General features: G+C 40.7%; 1 protein-coding gene across 17 annotated transcripts in view; it reads right to left on the reverse strand.

The window, feature by feature from the left end:
• LOC108898806 (formin-binding protein 1) overlaps positions 1–22779 on the reverse strand; it is a 58438-nt gene extending 35659 nt beyond the window's left edge. For 6 of the 17 annotated variants that reach the window (XM_051072975.1, XM_051072980.1, XM_051072977.1 and 3 more), the window contains exons 1-3: positions 4916–5060; positions 4084–4199; positions 3–59 (exon numbers count right to left, since the gene is read on the reverse strand). In XM_051072975.1, coding sequence (XP_050928932.1) covers positions 3–59; positions 4084–4199; positions 4916–4957 — 215 coding nt within the window. In that variant the 5' untranslated portion in view covers positions 4958–5060. Of the gene's footprint in view, positions 1–2; positions 60–4083; positions 4200–4915; positions 5062–5782; positions 6197–18063; positions 18181–22295 lie in introns of those variants that run through there. The other 11 variants (XM_051072976.1, XM_051072984.1, XM_051072985.1 and 8 more) reach the window with 7 other exon arrangements.

Consider the following 22779-nt stretch of genomic DNA (forward strand, 5'->3'; position numbering starts at 1 on the left):
ACTTGCTCTCCTCCTCTTCTCGCGAGTTCTTCTTGGGTTGATACTTCTTTGATAAATTCCTGTGAGGACAAAAAGTTTAACATTGTCAGACATTTCTTATTGTGTTTTTCCTGAGAGCCTAATCTGTAGACGGGTAGTGCACCATTCCCGTTATATTTCACTGACACTGCTCTTATGGACCTGCCAAAGGATCATCCAGTACACCATTCAATCCAGCAGAGTGCTTTCTGCTCCTGCGACTACGTCCCCTTTCCTCTCTTCAGGTCATAAATCATCGCCCCCAGGAGCATGCATGCAGAGCCAGTCACCAGAAACAAGTATGCTTTTCTTATGCAGCCATTGCCCTTGTTTTGACTCTGACTGTATGTTAGTGGCACGAGATGAGTGTAGCAGCAGGAGGAGGAGAAAGAGAATGAGATGTAGGGTGGAGAGAAATGTGTAAGGATGAAAGAAAATATGCCACTGTGCTAGCTGAGCGTGTAGGGGTAAAGCTGGGATGCAAGTAACAACTCTTATTATGATTACAACAGTCTTTCAATGTCCTTCTCTCAACCTAGCAACTGTGGTGCTGTTTGACAGGCTACAGTACATCATGTCACGTTTGTTTCATCATGACAATTTGATGCACACACACCACCCAACTGGCACTCTGTCAGCAAAACATAATAACAGGCACTATGCTCTGATGGATTCGGGTCCATGTTGTGTACTTATGCCTTCAGCATCCTTTGTCTAATTAGGGAGCACTGTTGTCAAGTTGAAAATGAACAACCAAGTGGTGCAAGAGCACACAAACAAAACAAGCCACTGATATTTTAACTGAGACAGAAGACATCTGAATTTAACATGGCATATAACAAAACTGTGACTAATAGTGAATCATACTGTAATTTTCCAGTTCCATTGTATTACAAGTCAGTCCAGTGCTTATAAGAAATGTATATTTTTATAAGAAATAAAATATTGGTGATAATTATTAGTACATGTTTAAAAAAACACATTACTCTTGTCCACTTTTCATATCAGTGTTAACAGCTTTGAAAGAGCTGATAACAGTCAGGGGCAGTTGCCCTTGTTTTGAGATAATGGGGGCTTTACTCACTGCTGGAATTTAAATGCCTCAGCATGAACATGTTGTAAGAGGGCATGCTTAATTCCTGCTGAAATAAATAATGCATGTGTTCAAAAAAAAAAAAAAAAGGAGAGAACTACATGTAATGTGTGTGTGTCTGCACTCCATCCAGCTCTCTCTGCCCACATCCCCCACACCTCTCCTCTCTGGTGGTGTTTGCACTGTTGCTAGGCAGATCTATCCGTCTATCCCACTCCCTGTCCTTCTCAGCCCATCTCTAATTATAGTTCCAGTTTCCACTCACTCATTCATTCGCTCACAGTCAGATGTCAGTTGTTAGACTGTATGAGCTTGCTCACCTCAGTAACACATTTAACAGAGTTGTCAAAATTATTGTAGAAGCTAGCGCTTCATCAGGAGGATTAAAGGACCTCTGTGAAGTGTATAGTTGTGTATGTGTGTTGGGTTATATCTGTCTATATATGAGTGTTTCTGTCTGGACAGTGATACAGTATGAATCACATCTTACTGGAAAGTTACTGGAAGAAAATGCCTATACATATTGCTGGATAATATAACCACAGACTCTTTCTTTCACCCTCACCCAGTCTCTTTTGTCAGCAGGACTTTATTCCCACTGTGTTATGGATTATGCCAGACTGGAATTTGGGGGAGGAGGAGGAGGAGGCATTAATGCATTGCCCTGCAATGACTAGACTGAAGCATTGTGCATGTTTACACCAATGCAATGGAAGAGGATTATTCATGGATTAGAGCAGTGTGTGGTTGGTATGGTGACAGAAATGGTACAAAGTAGAGTAATAGCCATGGATGCCGTTCAACTGGCAAAGAATGTGGGCTATTTCATATAGTTTAAAAAACGTTCTTTGGTAATTATATGAAAAATGCTGAAGCATACAGCTGGTGATCAATAATTAGTCTCCTCTAACTGGAACTGCTCTGCAGGCCTTTTTATCTATATCTCACAAATATTTTCTTGATTAATCATTTGGTGAGAAAATGTCAGGTAATAGTGAAAGAATACAATTTTTCACAATCTTGATCTCTCAGAGCCAAGTGTGATCTTCCATTATTATTTTTAATCAATCAATTCACTCATCATTTTCCCAGTGAGCCAGCAGCAGGGGATGGGAACTTGCACCGTTCCAGTAAACAGAGTGAACCCATCATTATCAATTACACCTGAGCTTTTCCTGTTATGACACGGGAAAACACCCACTGTGAAAAGGTCTATTATCACTAAAAGGGAAGGAAAGAAGAGATGAAAATCTCCCCAACAACTACGATGACAGAAAAGAGGAGTGGATCAAAGGGTCAATTCCATTAGTTTATTAGATCTAACAGCCCTGTGTTTCTTTTGGTTTGAGCGTGCCCCTTAGATTAAACCTGATTCCATGAGCTAAGTTGATTACAAAAGATAATTAGTCCTGAGGTACAGCCAAGTAGCACAACAATAAAGAAACACAGTGTGCTGGAAACAGGAAAACCTTATGACTAAAGCTATCCTGCCTGCACGTCCTAATTTCCTCATTTCAGCCTCTTTTGACAAGTGTACCAGTGTGGACATGTGTGTGTGTGTGTGTGTGTGTGTCTGCGTGTGTGTGTCTACCAGATAACAGACCCACTTTGACAGCAGGTCCTCTGTGTAAGCACACTGACTGAAAACATCCGCACCATCTGTGGAGCCTGAAGTTCAATAAAAGCCAACCTGCCATGGCAAGATGAGTCTATCCCTGTTCTTTTGTCAAACATAGTGTTCACAGATGCTGAATAATTGAATTATGGGGATATCTGTATGTCTTTAAATGTGTAAATACACAAGGAAATATGTTATCGGTCCACAATATCTGATAAGAACACTGCTTTAAGAATCATCCAGAAGTTTAAGTTTTATAAGTATGCTTGAATACTCTCTGTACATCAGTCATTTGCTTTTCATAAGTTGGACAGTATTTGTGCGTGTAAAAATATATATTTCTGTTTAATATGTGTCTATCTTTGATTGTGACAAGCTTGTGGGTGCAGGGGTATGAGGGTAATGCATGCATGTAAACACAGACAGCTAGTCCTATTATCTCAAGCTGACTTAACTCTCAAAGAGAGGAGTGGTGTGGTCTGTAGAGGATCTGTTTCAGGGGGTTGCTAAGTGCATGCATCATTGGTATTGGCTAGTCGCTATGAAATGGGGGGTTGGGAGTCAATACTTAGAGCATTAGCCATATTGCCAGGCCTCTTTAAAGATGAGGATCCTGGATTTGGTGGTGTCTCCCACTGTGCTGGGATGCTGGAGCCCTTAGGAGATGGATCCTTTCAGTGCGGGACCACTCATGCTCCCAACACTGCCCTTAAAAATCAGTGACTGCAGCAAAACATAGTATGTGTGGAAAAAAATGGATGGGGGCGGAGCCGACAGTTGTGGTTGGAGGAAAAAAAAATCTGGGTCAAACCTGGGGTTGATAATGCTGATACCTACTAGTCTCTATGGAGACACAAGCTCCTCCCCATCCCCCCACAACCTGACTTCCTCTTGCCTGAAGCAGAATCCAGCAACAACAGACAGTGTGCATGCATGAGAGAGGTAGACAGAGAGATTCTCTATAGAATAGAGAGAAAAGGATGGACGGGGGTGTAGACATCCTCCTTATATATCAACATACATGCATAAAGCAATTCTGCTTCCCTGCAGAGAAACAGCACTGCCACTATGAAAACATAAGTTTTTATTTGATGATCAATGTAACATTGTTAACGTACTACAACCCATTTGGGAATTCTTGTTTCAGCTTCCCCCTCCAGAGGAAGGTCAGAGGTCAGGGTCAGCTACATAATGAACTGTTAAGGATCCAGTCTCTTGTTTCAAGGACACTTCAGTAGGTCATATCCTGCTGTAGAGGGGGATTTCTGTATCTAAGCTGTCTGGATGGAAAACAGCCACCTGAATTATTGTGCTGTAACCCCAAATATGGATCATCATCAGCTTGAGTACTCACCTAATTTGTTTTGCATAGTTGGTCTCAATCTCTGATCTCTCCTTGACAAATTTGGTGTACTTCTCCACAAACTCAATCCCCCACTGTGTATGCTTCTCCAAGTTGTCAAACTGATCCTGCAGAATAGAAGAAGATGTAATGATTAAATCACTGAAGAACAAGGGAGACAGCAATCTCTCATCATTTACAATACAGAGAAAGCATAGTGACAGATTAAATCAACTCAATAAGGACACTGACCCATTGCCTCATTTGTTTTGGGAATATTGTTCATCTGGCTCCCTTCAACCAAAATAATCAGGCATAAACGTAGTCATTGCATTTATTCTCATTCACTGATCACACAATAGCATTTGACCCACTCTCTTGGCTGCAATTCAGACATGAAACACCTCCAAAGGTGGCGTGCCAGGCCTACGACTGACACTGTCCTCTTCAGATGCCATCATTATAAGACACTAACATGACATGCCAGTTTTCTCTCTGTATCTTTAATATCCTTTTAAAGTGAAATCTGTTGCAGAGAGTAAGTGTGGTTCATAGTAAAAACAGGCACAACAGCCTACACTACTGATAACCAAATACAGCTGTTCAGGCTGAACTCATTATTCATGATTTGTTCATGACTTGTGAGGAAAAAATGAGCCACTTGTTGGCTGAGGTCACGTCTTGAAATTCATCAGTTCAGAAAAGACAGCATTTCATCTGGGATATCAATTACCACACATACACACACACATCACAGCTACGATTTACTACCCATCACATGGTAACTTTGAAAAGATCTTTTTATGACAGTGTACAATTTTATATATATATATATATAAATGACCTTGGTGTGGCTCCAACAGTCCCCCATCCTCTCCTCCACCATGTCTGGAGTCTTCCTGAGTCCAGCTACTAGTTCCTCTGGCACAACACTCTAAGGTTGCGAAGTGTCAGCACGAAAGGTTGCGACTGATTCTCTGAGCAAACCACGCAGTGTGCACTATGGCTGCTTTGGAGCATATCTGCACTAAAAGCATTTTCATATCAAAGACACAGGAAGCGGTTGTGGTGATGAAAAGTTTGAGTGTTATACTATAGCCTACATGGTGGCGCAGCACTTTGATGGATCTTTATGTAACTGCATTTTTTTTGGTCAGAATAAGATCATGATAAAGACACAGTGCAATATACTTAACTAAAATCACATTGTGTCATATGAAATCTCTTGAACACCTTAGAAACTGCATTCACAAATTAAACCAGTTGAAGTACTCAAGGAAAACAATAGAGTGCTTTGAATGTAGGGGGGTGGGGTTTCCAGTCTGCATTGTTAGTCAGTTTCAATGAGCAATCACTCATCAACCAGCCACTCAGCAGAGGAATGAAGATAAAACCCAATAATTAAAATTTTACTAAAATTATGAGGCAACTCCTCAGCCCTGTCACTTCTCGTCTTTGTTTTTGTCTGTCCTCAGACACCTATCTCTTGCTTTTCTTGTTTTTACAACAAGCTTCCCTTCCCCTTTAATGCCCAAAGACCCATGTGCCAATTAAAGTAATCAAACAGCGCTTACTTCATTATCACTAGACTGCAACCACTCTTGGAGGAAAACACACAACAACAACCAGCACACATCAATGCAGCCACATTATGCACATGAAACCCTCCTCTCTCTGACACACACTCCTCCGCACGCATAACTCAGATTACCCTTTTTTGCAGGGGCACCATCTTATCCAACGTGTCTCAGCGTGGAATGTGTACCCTTTTTGAGATATCCAGAGCTAGTAAATGTCCATCCAACTGGTCCGCCTTCCAAAAGCAGCACAACAATAGGCTGAGGTTAGGTTAGAGAAGTCATCCGCAAGACCTCCAGGTATCCAAAGCAGAGTGAGCTCAGATTAGTGAGAGCGTGCCTGGGTTGGGAACAATGTCCGCTGACCCCACACTCCCACACAATAACAAAGAAACTGTGCAGTTGTAGCAAGTAATTCCCAAATTTTTCAAAGGAGCAGGGAACCTAGAGAGCAGCAGGGAGGAACCGATGCAGCAGCACTGGCTCACCCTCTCTCACACACACACCACTCTGAATCTGAGGACACGGCTGCCCACAGTATTCAGGCTTAATGCTCCATCAGGCGTAAGGTGGAATAAGTGGGATGGGAGAGGAGGATAGTGAGAGAGGGAGAGCGGAAAAACAGAGGGAGGGGGCTTGAAAGGAGTAGAAATGACAGAAGAGGCGGGATTACATGGGAGGGGATTAAATTTAGAGGGGGACTAGCCTGGGCTGCTGGGGCCTCATGAACTCCACTTCACTGTGCCATATTTGAAATGTAACAAAATATATAAAATAAAACAACAGCATAAAGGTTGTACAATATGATCTACAATATGATGAGTCATTCTGAGCTCATGAATCTTTGCAAATGTCAAACGGGGCAGAGGAGGCAGATGCTCAAGTAAAATGGAAAATTCATCAACAAATATATTCCCCAGCAGCAAGAGAGAGAGCAGATTAATAAATTATGAATCTGAGTGAAGGAAGTATCAAAGAGAACAACACATTATGAAACAGTGTCAGACACAGGTATACACATTGTTGTCTGTGCACCATTCCAGCTTGTAAAGTATGTTTCCCCATACATTTTGTACATTTCTCTGACCATAGAAAGCAGATCCACTAACACAAATATGTACGTAAACAAAAGCAAAGCACATGGGCATGTAGAGGGAAAGAGACTCAACAGAGAGAATAGAGACTAGAAAACTTCTAAAAGAAATGGAGTTTGAATTCATTTAAATGCTGCGATGTAGCTCTTCAACTTTTTCAGCTGTACTTCTGGCTACGATCTTGATTATAAACACATTTTTTTCCAAACCAAAGACAAAGAGGTAAGGACAAAATCATTTTCCACTCATTCCATTTCTCTCCTTTCTTCTGTTGCCACTCCTGTGGAAACTATAAAGCATCAGGATGCCAAAGCAGCTGTGACCATTCCCATTTTTTATTTTTTATTATTTCAAATCATTTGACTGACTGTGTAAAATGAATCCAGTTACTCAAGTTAGTGTGTGTGCCCTACATGCAAATTACAGTGCCAGTCATCTAGTCACAGTTGGCTGAAGAGTTTGATGAAGTCAAGCCTGCACATGAATTTGTGCAAAGCTTCCTCATATGGCGCCGTACCAAAGACTAATAACTGCTGCTCCTGCTCTCAACGTAACTTCCATTCTGTCATCTGTGGCCTCTGACACCTGACCTTGTCCCTCCAGGAGGGAAGAAGTGGGGGATCCCTTCGGGAGACGGACCAGCCCCATTCTGCTTGTTATTTCAGGACACAATCCCACTCACTGTGATGCATGTACTATTGTGGTAGTACATGAAGAAAAATAAATACAACTGCTTAGCTAAATATTTTTTATTGTCCAGGAAATGAGAAACAGGTTCAAACAGAGAACAAAGGAGACACTTGGCGGTTACTAAATATATGTAGGTTGCCCATGTGCTGTAGGAAAACAAATACATGCTTGTTTAAGGATCAGCCTCCTGACCTCCAACCCTTCCCAACTGGTGATGAGGATTATGGTGCAGTTTAATGTATGGGACCTTGAGTTAATCTGAACTAATGCACATTATTTATCTACCATACCAGATCAGATCTCTTGATCTCAACCGTAGTGAGGGGCCATTGACCTGCATCCCTTGCAACACAGGGGTTCTCTCCTTACTCTGTTTAACACTAACGGAGGAGAAACACAAGGACAAGCATAAGGCAAGGTGACCCTGGAGCAGACAGACATGGTCTCATACAAATATCATGTCCTAATCATCTTCACCTTGCAGCAATTACAGTTAACGATCTGGCTGGTGGTTTTCCTGTAGCAAGCAGGCAACAAGAAAGCTGATCTGAACTCTGTTTTGATGCTATTTATGGTTCAATGATTCAACATACTTACATTTATCAATAACCTTTATATAACATTGTTTTTATTGGCAGAGACCACCATTCCCACATGGTTTCAGATTCCCTGGCAAAGCACAAGGGAATGATAGGAAAGCTATATAGCATGTGCTCCATGATTGAGCCTATAAGATACCCAAGTACACTTGACACCAAATCCTTATCTGAGTTCCACACTAAAAGCAGGTAAATTGTTATCTGGCTTTCTGTTCTTCTTCTTTCTACCACAGAGGGTAGCAGAGAGTAATAACATTCCCTCAATATCAGCAGGAGTTGTAGTAGGGGAATGATTTGATATAGGGAATGTGATCTTCTTTGAGCAAATGTCTAAGGATGGCATAATTAATTTAAAGATACATCCCTGGCATATTAAGCAGTGTATTTAACAGTGCTGCTGTTGATGTTGTCATTATTATTATTTTTATTATATCTTTAGTAAATTTCAAACAACCAAGATTTAAATTAAATTTACCACATGGGGTGAGCACTTCCTGTGACGTGACCACAAATTTCCGAGAGACTCATGGGTTTCACATAATAATACAGCTGTTAACCTCAGAACATGTTGATTCATGATGAAGGAATGCAGACAGCACAAGACAAAAAAAAACACCTACCATGATCACCTCTCTTTTCAAGAAGAATAAAACAAGACAATGAGATCATGGATCAAAAACTTCTACAACAGACAGATCCAGAAAAGTGAGCAGAACCACTTTAAAACGAGGCTGGTGATAACAGAGCTGCACTGTTTAAAAACCTCTGAACAAATGCTCCTGGGGACACTTCTCATTTCATTACAGCCTTACCACCTCTGCAAAGTCGGTTTACTGCTCTGATGATCACAGCAACAATCAATACACCATTAAAAACACAAGAGAAGAGAAAAACTGAGCAGTTTCATTGGTTGACTGAGGGGAATGAACAGATAACAGGAAAAGGAAATCGCTGACTAATATGTTAAAAAGATGTAAATGCAGATGAGTTAGACATCATGCTTACGCACTAGGGATGACTTTGGCTAGACTCTGTTAACACTAAATACGAACAATTCGGTAATTCTAGCCCAGTCTATCTTTAATTGGTCGTGTACAGACTGTAGAATGGATGTAATTATAGAGGATTTCACTGATGGGTGCCTGATTAGTTTCTGCATTGCATGAGCAAAAGTTCAGGTTTAACATAGTCATTACCTAAACATATAATTGACAGAAATCACATTTGTGGCATTACTTCCATGTATCCATTAATCAGACTAAGATAACTGTTAAACTACAAGCATTTAGATCAGAATTAAAATAAGTGTAAAAAGTGTAAAAAGTTTTATTGCAACAATGAAATTTGATGCCATGGTGTGAATTCATCTCTGCAAGGACTAAAAAAAAAAACCTCTTTAACTTTCCAAAATTTGGTTTCAAGCTTTCGCAACTAAGTTTCATTCTTTCCAGACTTAGCTTCAAGGTTTCAGATTGTGTCAGTGGAGATTATATGAAATCAAGCTTCTGACAGGAATCTTGCTGAGACAAAGAAGTGCAGACGTCACACTAGAGTAGGGGGTAATCCACAGAGGTTGAGGGGACAGATGTTCTGCTGGAAGGGGGACAATGGGACAAGAGGCCTATAGATGCTTTTGTCTTTTTTTTAATGGCTCAGTGTATTGAGCAAGGAGCAAGGACAGTGGGCCAGGTTGGGGAGTATGGGCTTGTGCTGAAAACATTTAAAGCCCTGGCAAACTACTTCAGTAGAAAAGCTCACTTCTTTCAACTGACCTGGACCTGGACAGACACCCCATACAGAACATGTACTGACCTGGAGTCCATGTTATTAACTGTTTGGTGTGTCATAAGCCATGATGAATGTACTAACTGCGTAATATTCAAGCCCCATAGCCTACGCCTATTTAGTTTGTTCTCTTAAGTGAGAGAAGCTGGTTTCAGTGTGGTTTTTACACGCTTGTCTAAAATAATTTTCACAGTAAAAATGAATGAGTTATTTTAGGCATCTAGTTAGTTGACAAACTCTAAACTGCACTGAGAATGAGAGAGGTGACAAATAAGCTACATTCATCCAAAACTGTTCATTAGGCTGTGAAGGTCCTGCCAATTCTGATACTAATAAGCAGCCCAATTGTTCTAGCAACAGTAGCTCTGCCTTGATGAATACAGCAAAGACGCGGAAAATGTCTAATGTTCTGAGCCTGTTCTTTTAGTGATTATCCAAAGCTCTGTGTACAGCCTCTTAATGATCAGTCAGGACACACCAGAGAAATGACTCAGAGAAACTCTGCATTCAGTACCACAGAATATCTGCTGTCGAACATGAGTTGGTCAATGCAGGGCTTCACTGTATCTTGCGACAGTGGGCGTCGAGCAGCAAGAGCAAATATTTGGGGGGAGATGCCAAACCCTCTCTCGGACACACACCGGGCTTTGTCCAAGAAAGCAGGGCGGAACAATGCCGCCATAGCCCGGTGTAACCCCTGTGTCAGAGACGAGTCACAGGAAGAGAGACAGTAGCCTCAAACACACAAAAATGCACGTGCACACACATAAACAAAGACAGATGATCATGTGCTGGACCACTGAATAGCTGCCCTCAGCTATCTGAGGATTTAGCACATGAATACAAACAAATGATTTCTTTATGGCTCATGCAGTTTACAATACAACACATAAATCTTCTATTTTCTATCTCGTTCTTCTATAAATCTCTATTTTAAAATCTCTGAACTTAACATTAGCACAGAGATTTTCACTAGCACTATCAGGATGTTAGGTGACATGCAAAACATTCTTCTGACAGAAGGAAACACACTTGTCCACAGGCAAATACCACATACACATGTACAGACTCACAAACTTTCTGCAGAATATGAACAGCTGTTTGAGGCGGTGGGTGACCTTAGGTATAAGAGCTCTTGTTTGCATGCCATGAAGATATTTATAGAAACAACGCCTCTGCCTGCCTGAAATTTAAGAATGCGTGTTGGTGTATGCACACGTGTATCATGCTTTTGTGCTCATAAAATGTTTCTTCACTGTGCCTGCCTCTACACAGCCTCAGTAGTTATCACGAGAGAACTTTAGTTGATATTGGTAATTATCACGATAAGTGTCAATCATTATTTCCTCATGTTTTAAGGCTGATTTTTGCTCCAGAGTGAAAGTTAAGACAGACAGACTCTATGATCAGAACGTGACATACACTTCACACACATGGAACACTTCACAAATCTGAGAGCATTTATAATGATAAACTTTAACCAAACTAATCTACAACCTAACTTGTACAATGCATACCTCTTTTCCTGGGACATGATTGGTAGGTTGTGATTCTTTTTTGTGCATGCTATCTAGCCATGGAAGTGAATTATATCAAACCTTTATTAACCATTTGTTGTATTTCTATAGAGAAAAAGTATATCACGATAATTATTATGATTTTATTACCCAGCCCCAGCCCCAGTTGTTATTTAAAGCAACAAAATGTAACTTTGTTGAGCAACAGCAGCCTCTGCACCCATGATTGGTAATTCATTCTATTGGGCTCTGAGTCCACACAGTTAAGTGGTTTTCATGTACAGAAAACAAGGGCTATCAGACCTGAGCTCTGACTGCATATTCCCACTCACTGAACTGAGACAGTTTCTTCACTGGATTTTAATGACTTCCAAGTCGTTTTAAGTGATCTACAGTTCAACATTGCTCTTGAACATGCTAAAGTTACACGGTGGAAGAACAGGTGTTCTTCAGCAGCACTTATGAGTTGTGAGCAGTATCAGTAGTCACTTCACTCAATAAGAAAAGCCAACCCTTCTTCTGGCAGTTAAGCAACAGGAAATTGTTGTCTCTCCGTTGTGAGTCATAATAACTGGAAGGGTGGTCACCTCATTCATGGACATCAAAAGGAAACTTTTACTGCAGATTTTTTTAAGCTCTGCCACTTGTAGAATAAATAAGCTGGCATGTTACAAGTTCTTGATTTTACAAAGCGGAAACTCTTTTTTCATCGTACTGTACAATGGTACGTATCACAGAAAATGAATGACTCTCACACAGCCTTTGTTGCTTAGTTGTTGACTAGTTCTACTGTATGTTTGAACGGAAGGGATAACTGTGAGAATTATTTTACTGCTCACTTACAGAACTGGTCATTTTCACCTGCAGCAGCACCTGCAGATACTCTTCATAAGGGCTCAGGTGGTTCTCTTCTTTTTGCTCTTCCCTCTCTGATATCACAGAGCGAACACTGTCCAGGAAAACAAAAAACTCACTTCTTCTGCGCAACATGGTCGTGCTTTTCATAGTAGAAAAAAGGAGCCATGAATGAAGTTAATCCATCTCTGAAGGATATAATACAATGGAAGAAAAAGTCTCAGTCAAGCAGAACCGTTAACACTTAACAGATCCTTCATACAGTCATGCAAAGACTGGATCCACACATCCAGTATCCTGGAAATGCCTAATACAAGAACATATTCATCATTCGAAGCATACACCACCCGGGCAGAACACAAGGTGTAATGAGAGGAAACAACAGAAATGTTGTAACCATCACAGAACTTGATTAAATGACGCCATTATTAATCTGATTACTACACCTCCCTTGCAACTACCTTCACCACCCAATAGGCTGTTGTGTGGATTAATCCTGTGAGGCCAGAGAACACACATTAGCCATTGTTCTTGTTGAGCTGTTTTTGTTCTTTTTGGAGGCTAAAGCTCTTTAATTCTTATATAACACATTATCTGGAATTGGGGAAATCTTTGAACTTCAGACTATGCCCAATATGAAAGAACTGCAATAACACTTCATACAATAAACAGCATAGCAAGCTATTAGCTTCAGCTGAATTCCTTCAGTGAACGAGCTGGAAGCAATCCAGATTTGAATGTGATAGGCCATCTCATAGCCCATCAGCTTGATAACATTATATGGATATGGGCAGTTAAAGCAAGGAATATGATGGAATATTGATGAAGAAATAATTGCATATCAGTGCAATGGCATTAGTGGCCTGTAATTTAGTAAAATGTGTCACTTTCAGCTGATATAGTTAGTTTTCAAGCCAATCCTCTGGAACTAAGGTCAATAATGTATGGCAGATATATCAGTATCAGTGTTACTGGTAACAAGATAACAGAGAATTGTAGTACACTCACTGTTACATAGTTTGTCTACCAGGGAATTCTTATCTTAAGTCAGTTATTACACTGTAAAATGTCCCGCTCTATATGCATCTTGGTCACAATTATTTAAAACCTAGTATGTGGCTAGACCATGCTTAAATGTGAAAAATTAATAACAGCTGTGCTGTGATTTTGGCTATATGTACCTGTAAATTGATCACTCAGAGATAAAGTTAGGAGCTCGTTCGCATCTATGTGAGCTGCAATGCAGTCAATGGAAGGCAACGCGTAGAGAGATATGCCTGTGGAGAGAAAACCCTATGTTGCGCCTTCTATGGAAAGTGTACACTGTGGACACTCTATCAAGATTGTTTGTTTATGTCTGTATTAATGTTTTTAAAAAATATTATAGGCCAATATATTGTTATCACATTCTTTAAACTTCCAAATATGAGTATCAGCATCAGATTCAAAAATTCAGTATTAGTCAGGCTGCACCATGTTATTCTTGTCCGGTGGTGAACTGCTAACCAATGGCATGATTTGTGACAGGAGTGGTGATTTGACACTGACCTCAGTGTAACTGTAAATGACACCCCTGCTCAGCTGCCCACTAATAGTATAGGCGCTATTCACAGTTCAGGTGAATCTCTTGCCAAGGCACTCATGCTATGTGCTGCCATGACATGTCTTGTGCACCTTTTCCTCTGAGGAACATAATAAGTACAGGTTCCTTTGCACTTGGTCAAAATAATACCTTTGTGATTACTATACTTCCTTGCCAATAGGTGTCAGTCTTTAAATGTAATCACAGTTCCCATGGATCTTGTGGAATTTGAAAAAAAAAAAACATACCAACAAACAGCACTAGCTTATAATTAAGTCTGCTGCCAAACACGATGGTAGCAAATGAGAGACTAGATTAAACATATTTGTATTTTATGTGTGTTACACTTTCAGCAAGCTGTACGTCTTGCTTACAGTTTCAGTTCATAAATAGATGTGTCTGATGCTTTTTCTGTCAGTGTCATGTAAGGCTTCTCTTCTTGCAATGGCTCTTCACTCACTACAGCTACAGCTTAATAACAGCTTCAAATGACCAGAGTCAAATCAGTCCCCTGTGGATCAAGTCATACTGCAGTAGGACTCATCCATACTGTGTGCCAAGTACCATGTATTTCTCTTTTGAGTCTCAGACCACTTGTTTTCGTCCTCAACTGAGTGAGAAAGTGGTACTCCCTGTTTTTGTTGCTGATGCTGTATTTACCTACTTAATTTAGCTCATTTAGCTTAGATACTGCAGAAAGGTGTCCTGAGACAAGATAGGGAAAATATGGCTAGTATAGCCTGTGAGGAGATAGTAGTTAAGCCAGATAGACATATAACTGCTGTGGTTGATGACATAGTTTTCTATCTGTGGTAAAGCGAAAAACTTCCTCTCTCACATTTACTTACATTTACTCTAAAGGAAATAATTTTGTAGATAAGAAAATGCACTCAATTCTTGAGAGTTCTAGAGATCAAAGATATTATGTTGGATCTCCTACTACATCTCGTCCTCTTATACCACACACACAGTTTGCTTTTGCTTTTGAGATCCTCAGCAGCTTTTATTCTACTGGATGAAAAAGCCAACAGTTTAACCTGCTAACAGCCCACAAGGACTTTGAGAAGGTAGCTCTATTCTCTGCTACAAAAGATTTTATGCTAATGCTAGAATATCTACAATAATTTCTGGAGGGTGGGCTCAGAGGACTTGGAGAACGTAAGTACATTCACTACATCATCAAAATGAGCTCAAATCTCTGGGCGGTCCCTTTTTATGCTAGCAACATATACAGTTTTTCAGGCAACTTCTCTAAATTGTGTGGTAGCACTTTCACTCCACCCTGGCATGCCTCATCTCAGGATGTGAGTAAAAACGGCATTTCTTAACAGTCGGGTCTGACACGACAAGGTTACTCATCTTGGAGAGACTCAGATCTTTGAGTGTGTTTAATACACTTGTATCCGTGACAGCTGCAGCCACTGTTTTCTATGCTAATACTGAGGAGTAGCACCAACTCAGAGGAGACAGGCAAACTTATTATGTTTGTGAGAAAGGCTGTGTTTGTTATTGAATGTAGCCAGGCCTCGCTAGAGGAAGTGATGGATATAATTTCAAATGTCATTTACTGCTACAACTGTTCTCCCTCTCTGTCTATCATCATGCACATTAATTACTGTCCACAACACCACCATATACTGCCCTATTAAAATAGCTAATAGGTAATTATTATATTTTTTAAAAATTAAGATAGATATTCAAGTTAGAGCAGAAAAAATCTGAAAACATCTTATAGGCTACTACACAATCTTGCATGAGGCTTCCTTAAGCGCACACATCCTCTCGATAACAAAAAATGTGAAGCTAATTCCTATTAGAGGGAAAATCTAAACTGAGAAATGTTGAGTAACCACATTATAGCAAGTATCCATTAACATCTGCCTCAGAGAGCCAAGGGAGAGGGCCAAGCCAGTGAGTCAGCATGATGAAAACAGAGAGGACAAACCAAAAACAGAGCAAATGAGAAAAATGTAAAAGCATGAGTGGGCTGGAGTAAACGCTGGACCTATCTTCAGCAGTTAGAATATTTTCGAGCAGTGGGAGACAAATGTGGGGTAACTGCATGGCTACATGAGCAAGTTTTCAATACAGCTTTGACTCATTTCACATTAAGCAGCCATGAAGTTAACTGCTAAAAACCTTCACATGGCACTGAGCATGTCTATTGACCACATCTGGTATCCTTTTAAGGAAGCAACAGACCACTGCTGTCACAAAGGCAACAAGCCCACTGTTTCTTGGCCTCAGAAACATCCCCACACTTCCTGATCACAAAAGAGGACAGATGGAGAACTGAAATAACAGAAAATTTACATTAGCATCATTAGCACTTTAGCACACACTCTAGCTAGCAGCAGACAGCAGGGGGTAGAGACCACAAAGTACTCCAGAGGACCTATCTACACAGCTAAAAGAAAATACAAATTCTCTTTGCATTCAGCCCTAACACACCTATTATTTTCTTAAGCACATTGGGAGGTTTCCCTTTCATTTGTTATTTTCTAGAGATGACATTGTTCCAAATGAGGGAATTTCTAGTTACTGTTTTGTTCCATACGTGAAAACTGAACTTGAAGCTGAAATGTGTCTGTTATAAAAAAAAACTGAAAGAGACTTCTTTGTCCTTGCTTTTCAGTGGCCTCTGTGCATTGCTATCACTGCTGTTACTACTTGTTTATAAGCCACACAGTTGTTCCTACAATAAGGGACACTTTAAACACAAGCAGTTCCAAAAGAGAGGCTTGCATTTAAAAAAAAAAAAAAAAAAAAGATGGTGCAGCTCCTTGCTCACCCTCCTCCACATTGAGCAGCAATAAAAGAGCCAACAATGCAGCAACATGTCAATCTCTGTGTTAGTGTTCCTCCATTACTCTGCAGAGGGAAACTCAATGCTGTCACAGAACAAATGGGGCTTACAGTATGTAGTACAATATAGCAGTAATTAGGAGAACATGGGAGGCTATAAGGCTTAGGTGACAATATGTCAGCGCTCATGTGACTGAGGACCATCAGTGGTATAATTTCCACAGTCGCAGCAGTGATTAAAGGCTGGATTTACAAATAACAGAAGAGGCAGTGGCTAAAAATTAGAGGCTGCAGCAGTCTGTGGTGGGAAGGACTGAGTCACCTTTTCATGGACAAGATGACAAAATAGCTGACCTGCCCTATTCAGTTTTGAGGAAGCAGAAGGACTACGCCTGGGACAGAATATATCAATTATTTGTTTAAAACATAGAGCCCAATGAGATGTCTTCAAATGTCTTGTTTTCTCAGACTCCCAAAGATATGTGATGTATCATAGTGTTAAGATGATAAGAACAAAAGTTTGGTATGCTTCTGTATTGTAATTCATCTCCATATATCCTACATTTGTCAAAGTGAACCTACTCTGTTTGAATACCCCATCACCTACCCCCCTCTTTCTCCTTTCTTTCTGCTCTTTACTCCCCAGGGGTGCAGTCTGGGGCCTTCAGATCCAACATGGATCCATTCATCTCTATTTTACCATCACAGGAGCTCAAAGAAAGAGGTGAAGAGAAAATGGGCTTGCGGTGGTTTCACTGAGTCAGCAGGTGGGTGGCGATGAGTATAAGATTTAATGTGGGGGGTGCAGGGATGTTTGTCGTAGTCTGCCAAAGGTTTCAGTCTCTGACCACCCCCCACCCCCCCAAGTCCAACACACTGACAGAGGGAAACAAACTAGCTCAGGTTTCAGGCCTGGAAGTGGCCTGAATGTCAAGTGAGCAGCAGGGGATGAGTCTGGACCCTGAGGGATGGGAGGTGGGGAGAGTCTGAGTCGAAATGAGATACAACATCAGAAAACACTGAGGAAATCTCAGTCTAACACCAGGCTGTTTCAGTCTCAAAATAACACCGCCAGGAGATTAGCCATGATATCTCCCCGCCTGTGAATACACGACTGAAATCCACACAAACAAGACCATGAGGTTTTGATTGAACTTTTCTGCCTGTGCCCCTCTAGCAAAGTCTGGAGCATCACTTAACGACATGAGAGAAAACAAATGACTTTTAAAAGACCCCTCCAGACAATACCACTTTCCCTTCTCAATTACATTAAGGGCGATGGGCAACAGATAGGCATGTGCCTACAATTAAAAAGACTGGAGAATCTGTCCCTGATGGCAAGACGACCACAGATATTCACGCCTCGGTTGACACTGAATAAGCAAAGTAACGAACCATTTGAACATGACAGCGTAACAAAGTAGGCTCAGTCAGGGACCATCCACTGACCAGTTCTGATGACACTGACACCTGTGCAGTTCAACTCACCTTTAGCTGCTGCTCCTTGAGAAGAGTTTCAACCTTGTCCATGTTACCTCATCAATATATTATGTAACAGAAAAAGACACTTTCACAGACTATAGAGTTAGTCAACTTCTGCACACAACTGTGAGAAATGTAGTTTACATCCAGTTCCCAAATTAACCACACGAGAGAAGTGAAACATTATAGGTGTGTCATAGTGGAAAGGTGTAGCAGTTACTACACTTAAATGTAAAGCCAGATAATTATATTCAACATTGTGTTTTCATTTTTTACTATTATGTACTGCTGATATTTATTCATAGTATGTTGTGTATGTGTATGTGTGTGTGCAATGCGTGTGGTACAACCACGTGTGTGTTTGATCTTTCTTCACAAGACAAATTTGGCCTGGTTATTGGCACCTTTGCTGCTTAGAGTGCCAGTTCTAGCTCTGACATGCAAGCCCCAAAAGGAAGTACTTCGGAGTCGTTGCGGTTGCCCCTTTCTTCAAACTTTCTTGAACACCTCAAGCACATGTATCTTGATATAGAATGGTTATTCAGACTGTAATGCCTTTATAGTTAGTGATTAAAAAAATAATAATTGTAATTTCATTTTTTTCTGACCTCTGTGTTCCGCTGAGCAACAGTCACATGTTTCACCACATTCCACTTCCTTTTTCCTGGTTGCATTTGTACATAATGCCTCTTTTGCAAGGGCTTTGGGGTCCTTACTGTGCATGCTGTGTGATGCTGATCTATTTACTTCATTCTCTGTTTGCACAAAAATGAAAAAACTCTGCTGTCTTCCAGTACATTTCAGTACTCTGAATGAAATTTTGTAACACTTCTGTTGGTGCCTTGTTGCTAATGTTACAAGATTGGGACAGTGATGGTCATAATTCTCATGGCAGCAGACATTCCCAGGGTCTGTCTCTAAGAAACTCAGTGAAGTCTATAATCAGTGCTATGATGTTGCACCAAAGGCATTCAACATTTTGAAGTCTATCAACTGACTGTGGCGCTTTACTCATGGTGACTCAGAAAGCCTAAACAATAGAGGTCCACCACACTCATTTCTGTTTGTTTACCTTGTTAGTTTGTCTGAATGTGAACACAGTTTTCCAGCCATAACCTTTCCCACATCCACAATGTCCAATCAAGTAAGCTACAATACCATTGGTACCATCAATATCATTTGATTCACTTCAGCTCACACAACAATCCCGTCCTCTATTGTAACACAATTTCAATTCCATGCTGTTAACTTCAGGAAGCAGTAATGGGGAAGAATATCACAGCATGGCCTGTTTGCACTACCTCACTACAGCAGTCATGGATGTTAAGACATTAAGAAACCCTGCTCAACTGTGACTTCACTTACTGACATATGATTTACCTTCCTGTTTACAGGTGAGGAACAACAGGATGAGCATGATAAAATGTGTACTGCATGTGGTGCCTCATCCTTCGTCTGTCATGTTGCACCATCTAACTTTTTAGTGATCATAACACTGTGAAAATGAATCTGATGTCCAGCATATTGGCTCTTGCCCTTAAAGCTAGCATAAAAGGAATCCAGGGTAACTAGTGTTGAATTTTACTTTGACAAATCAGGCTGATTTAAGATTTGCAGCAGTGATTAGTTGATTAATCTGTTAGCTGATTGGCAGACAATTAACCAGCAGCCATTATGATAATTGATTAACTAACCAAGCATTTTTTTATTTCAGCTCCTCAAATGTGAGGACTTTACTGCTTATCTATTCTTAATATAAATGTAAACTACATAGTTTTAGACTGTTAACTGGATAAAACATGCATTGAAGACATTGCCTTGGATTACTGTAATCAGCTTTTTAATCAAACATTTTTGACATTTAATAGACCTAATCCATTTATCAAGAAAGTAGCTGGCAAATTAATTTGCTAATGAAAATAATCAGTAGTTGCAGCCCTCCTAATAACTGCTTAATGTACCTCTAGCTTAACCCACAACATCCTGCTCTTGCTCTGCATAAATGTGTGGGTGCTGCCACACTGCTAGTGTTACTATGTTTCGCTGTTTACTTCTATTTGGGACAACAAGAAAACAAACTCTGTGTATTCTCCAGTGGCAACAGGTACCTGTGGAGTACTTCTGAGCAGCTCAGCCTGCTGCCCTGTAGCAGAGGCTAAAAGAAACAAGTGTCTGGATTCCATTCAGCCCGCTAAAGGAAAAAAAAAAGCCAGCATCTGGTTGCAATACATTATTCTCTGCAAAAGTTCAGTCTCTGTTTAAAAAACTTGCAAACGTTTTCCAGACTTTAGGTACACAAGAAAGCCTGTAAAGTACCTTCAGGCTACGCTCGCTTTGCATGACTACCTGGGCAGCAGTGTTTCTCGGTCAAGCATTGCAGCGGTAAAGTAAAACTACACTGACATCACTGGGAAAACACAAAGAATGTGGAGTACGATGTGATTTCCTCTGTGAACTTTGGACCAGGTAAATTACTGGAGAATTCAGGGGAGTGCTTCTTAGAAAGGAAAACACATCTCTGATTCAACTATCTCCAGACCTCTTTGCTGCTTGGTATAGGAGAAACAAATCACTCATAATATTGACTTTAGACTGTAGTTTTACCAGAGAAAAACACTGTAAGTATTGTGATCAGGTGTTCTGCAGAATCAGTGGTGTACAGCTGAAAACAAAGTTCAATAACATGAAATATCCATCATATTGAATAATGCATGTAAAAAAAAACAGGTGTTGCTTGCTGCAGGTTCAAACACTGACTCCATGTAGGAACTTGTCAGTACACACTCCTTTGCACATTTGCCCTTGCACACAAATACACATAAACTGAACATATCCCACCATTCATTCAAAATGTGCAGTGAATCCTGCAACAACAAGCTCGCACCTCTGCCAGGCTGTTCGTCAGCACACAGACAGCAGAATGACAGCTTTCCCAGTGGATCATTTCCACAACAAAATAACAACATGAGCCCACTGAAACAAAACCCTGACAACAGGAATTCCACTCACTGCAACTGCTTATTATCAAGTCATAAAAATAGTCTGATACAGTCCTGTAATCTTCATCATTACCAGGCTCTAGTTTATAATACACTGCCTTAAATGTGTGAGTATGGGTCTGAAAATAGGGAAATACCACTGATACAGTGGCTGGTTTGATAAGGGGCAGTACTGCGTTATAATAAGCTCAGCACTGCTTTAAAGTGAATTTAAGTGGGATTTTTTTAAAAAGTGACATCATAGCACAGGAATTCATTGTAGTAAGCTCACCAGGCTACTTTATCTTCTAGTGGTGTTCACAAAGGCTCTGTTTGCCTGATGAATTTAATCAAACTTTAATAATATTTATAAGGTAAACCTGCTTTGTGGCATGATGTTCTGGTTACTCAGTCAAATGAAATACAATTTGTGGTCAACTCTAAGACTAACTTAAGAGACATTTCCATATGTAGATACAAATACTTTATCAGCCCCAGATTTGAGGGGTTGTGAATAAAATCAATGATTAAACCATGTCCCCTTTTTTCCTCATGGTGATGAATAAGAGGCCTACTGTACATCTGAAGGAAAATTAGCTATTTATGTTAGGGTTAGGGTTAATAATCCAGTTATTTTTCACCACTGCTTGTAGTTTAACAGCTGTGCTTTTCTGCCCTTTTTGACTGCAGATAGAATAAGAGAACTTAACCTCCTCATCTGCTTCCTCTACTGACAGTGACAATACAACACTGACAGTGTTAAATGTACGTGTTTGTTATCAGATGGTTACAAAAGACAAGTGTGTCTGCAGATACACTGAACATACAGCCTCGACAACTTGGCACCGCAGGAGCAGCTATGTTATATAGTGAGGGGGGTGTGTGTGCAAAGCGTGGTTTGATATGCTCAAACGTAAACTAAAATGGATGTTGAGCTAGCTGCGGATTCACCCTCCTCGCTAACAACACTATGTTAGACTGATATTAAAGGGGGCGTATAACACAAACCACCGTTGCCGACATATGGGCAAAAACACATAAGCTCCGGTGATTACCGCTACAAATTAGCCCCCTGTTGGCTAACATCACTGTAGCTGAACATCCACAAAGAGGCGCATATAAAACGTCGTTTTAGCGGCAAAAACACGGAGCCACTGCGCCTCGTCACACGCATGTTTATTTTATCTGTGGACCGTTATGTCCACACAGGCTCGATAACGACATTGTGAACAAACGTTACAAGTGCACACTGAGACTCACCCATAGCTCTGACCCCCAGCTCATGGTTTCAGTACGATGTCCTCGGAATAATCCACAGTTCGTATGAGGTGTTTTCAGTACACACCGCGGTCAGACGTGATTTATGCCTTTGTGGTGTTCGTCTGTCAGCGGACGTATGGTGAAAAAAACGCTCCTGTGTTCGTAGTTTTTTTTTTTTTTTTTTTTTTTTTTTTCAGAGTCTCATCCTGTCTGACACAAGATGGCCAGGAGCTGCAGCATAATCTTCAAACAGGATAGTCTCGCTATATGCAGCGCGCGGGCACCCGCCTCAACCCAATGACAGCTGCTCTTGCGCGCGCGCACAGAAAAAAAGAAAAGGTTGGTGGGGGGTGCCCCTGCAGGGTTGTCCAATAAAGCTTTACCAATATCTCTGCTCACTCTCTCACCACCCCTTGTGCTTTTTGAAATGAGGCTTGAATGCTGGAAGAACACAGGGCGGTGGTGGGTGGTTCAAAAAGGTCAC

Source organism: Lates calcarifer, linkage group LG9 (assembly GCF_001640805.2).
Source record: "Lates calcarifer isolate ASB-BC8 linkage group LG9, TLL_Latcal_v3, whole genome shotgun sequence".
NCBI lineage: Eukaryota > Metazoa > Chordata > Actinopteri > Centropomidae > Lates > Lates calcarifer.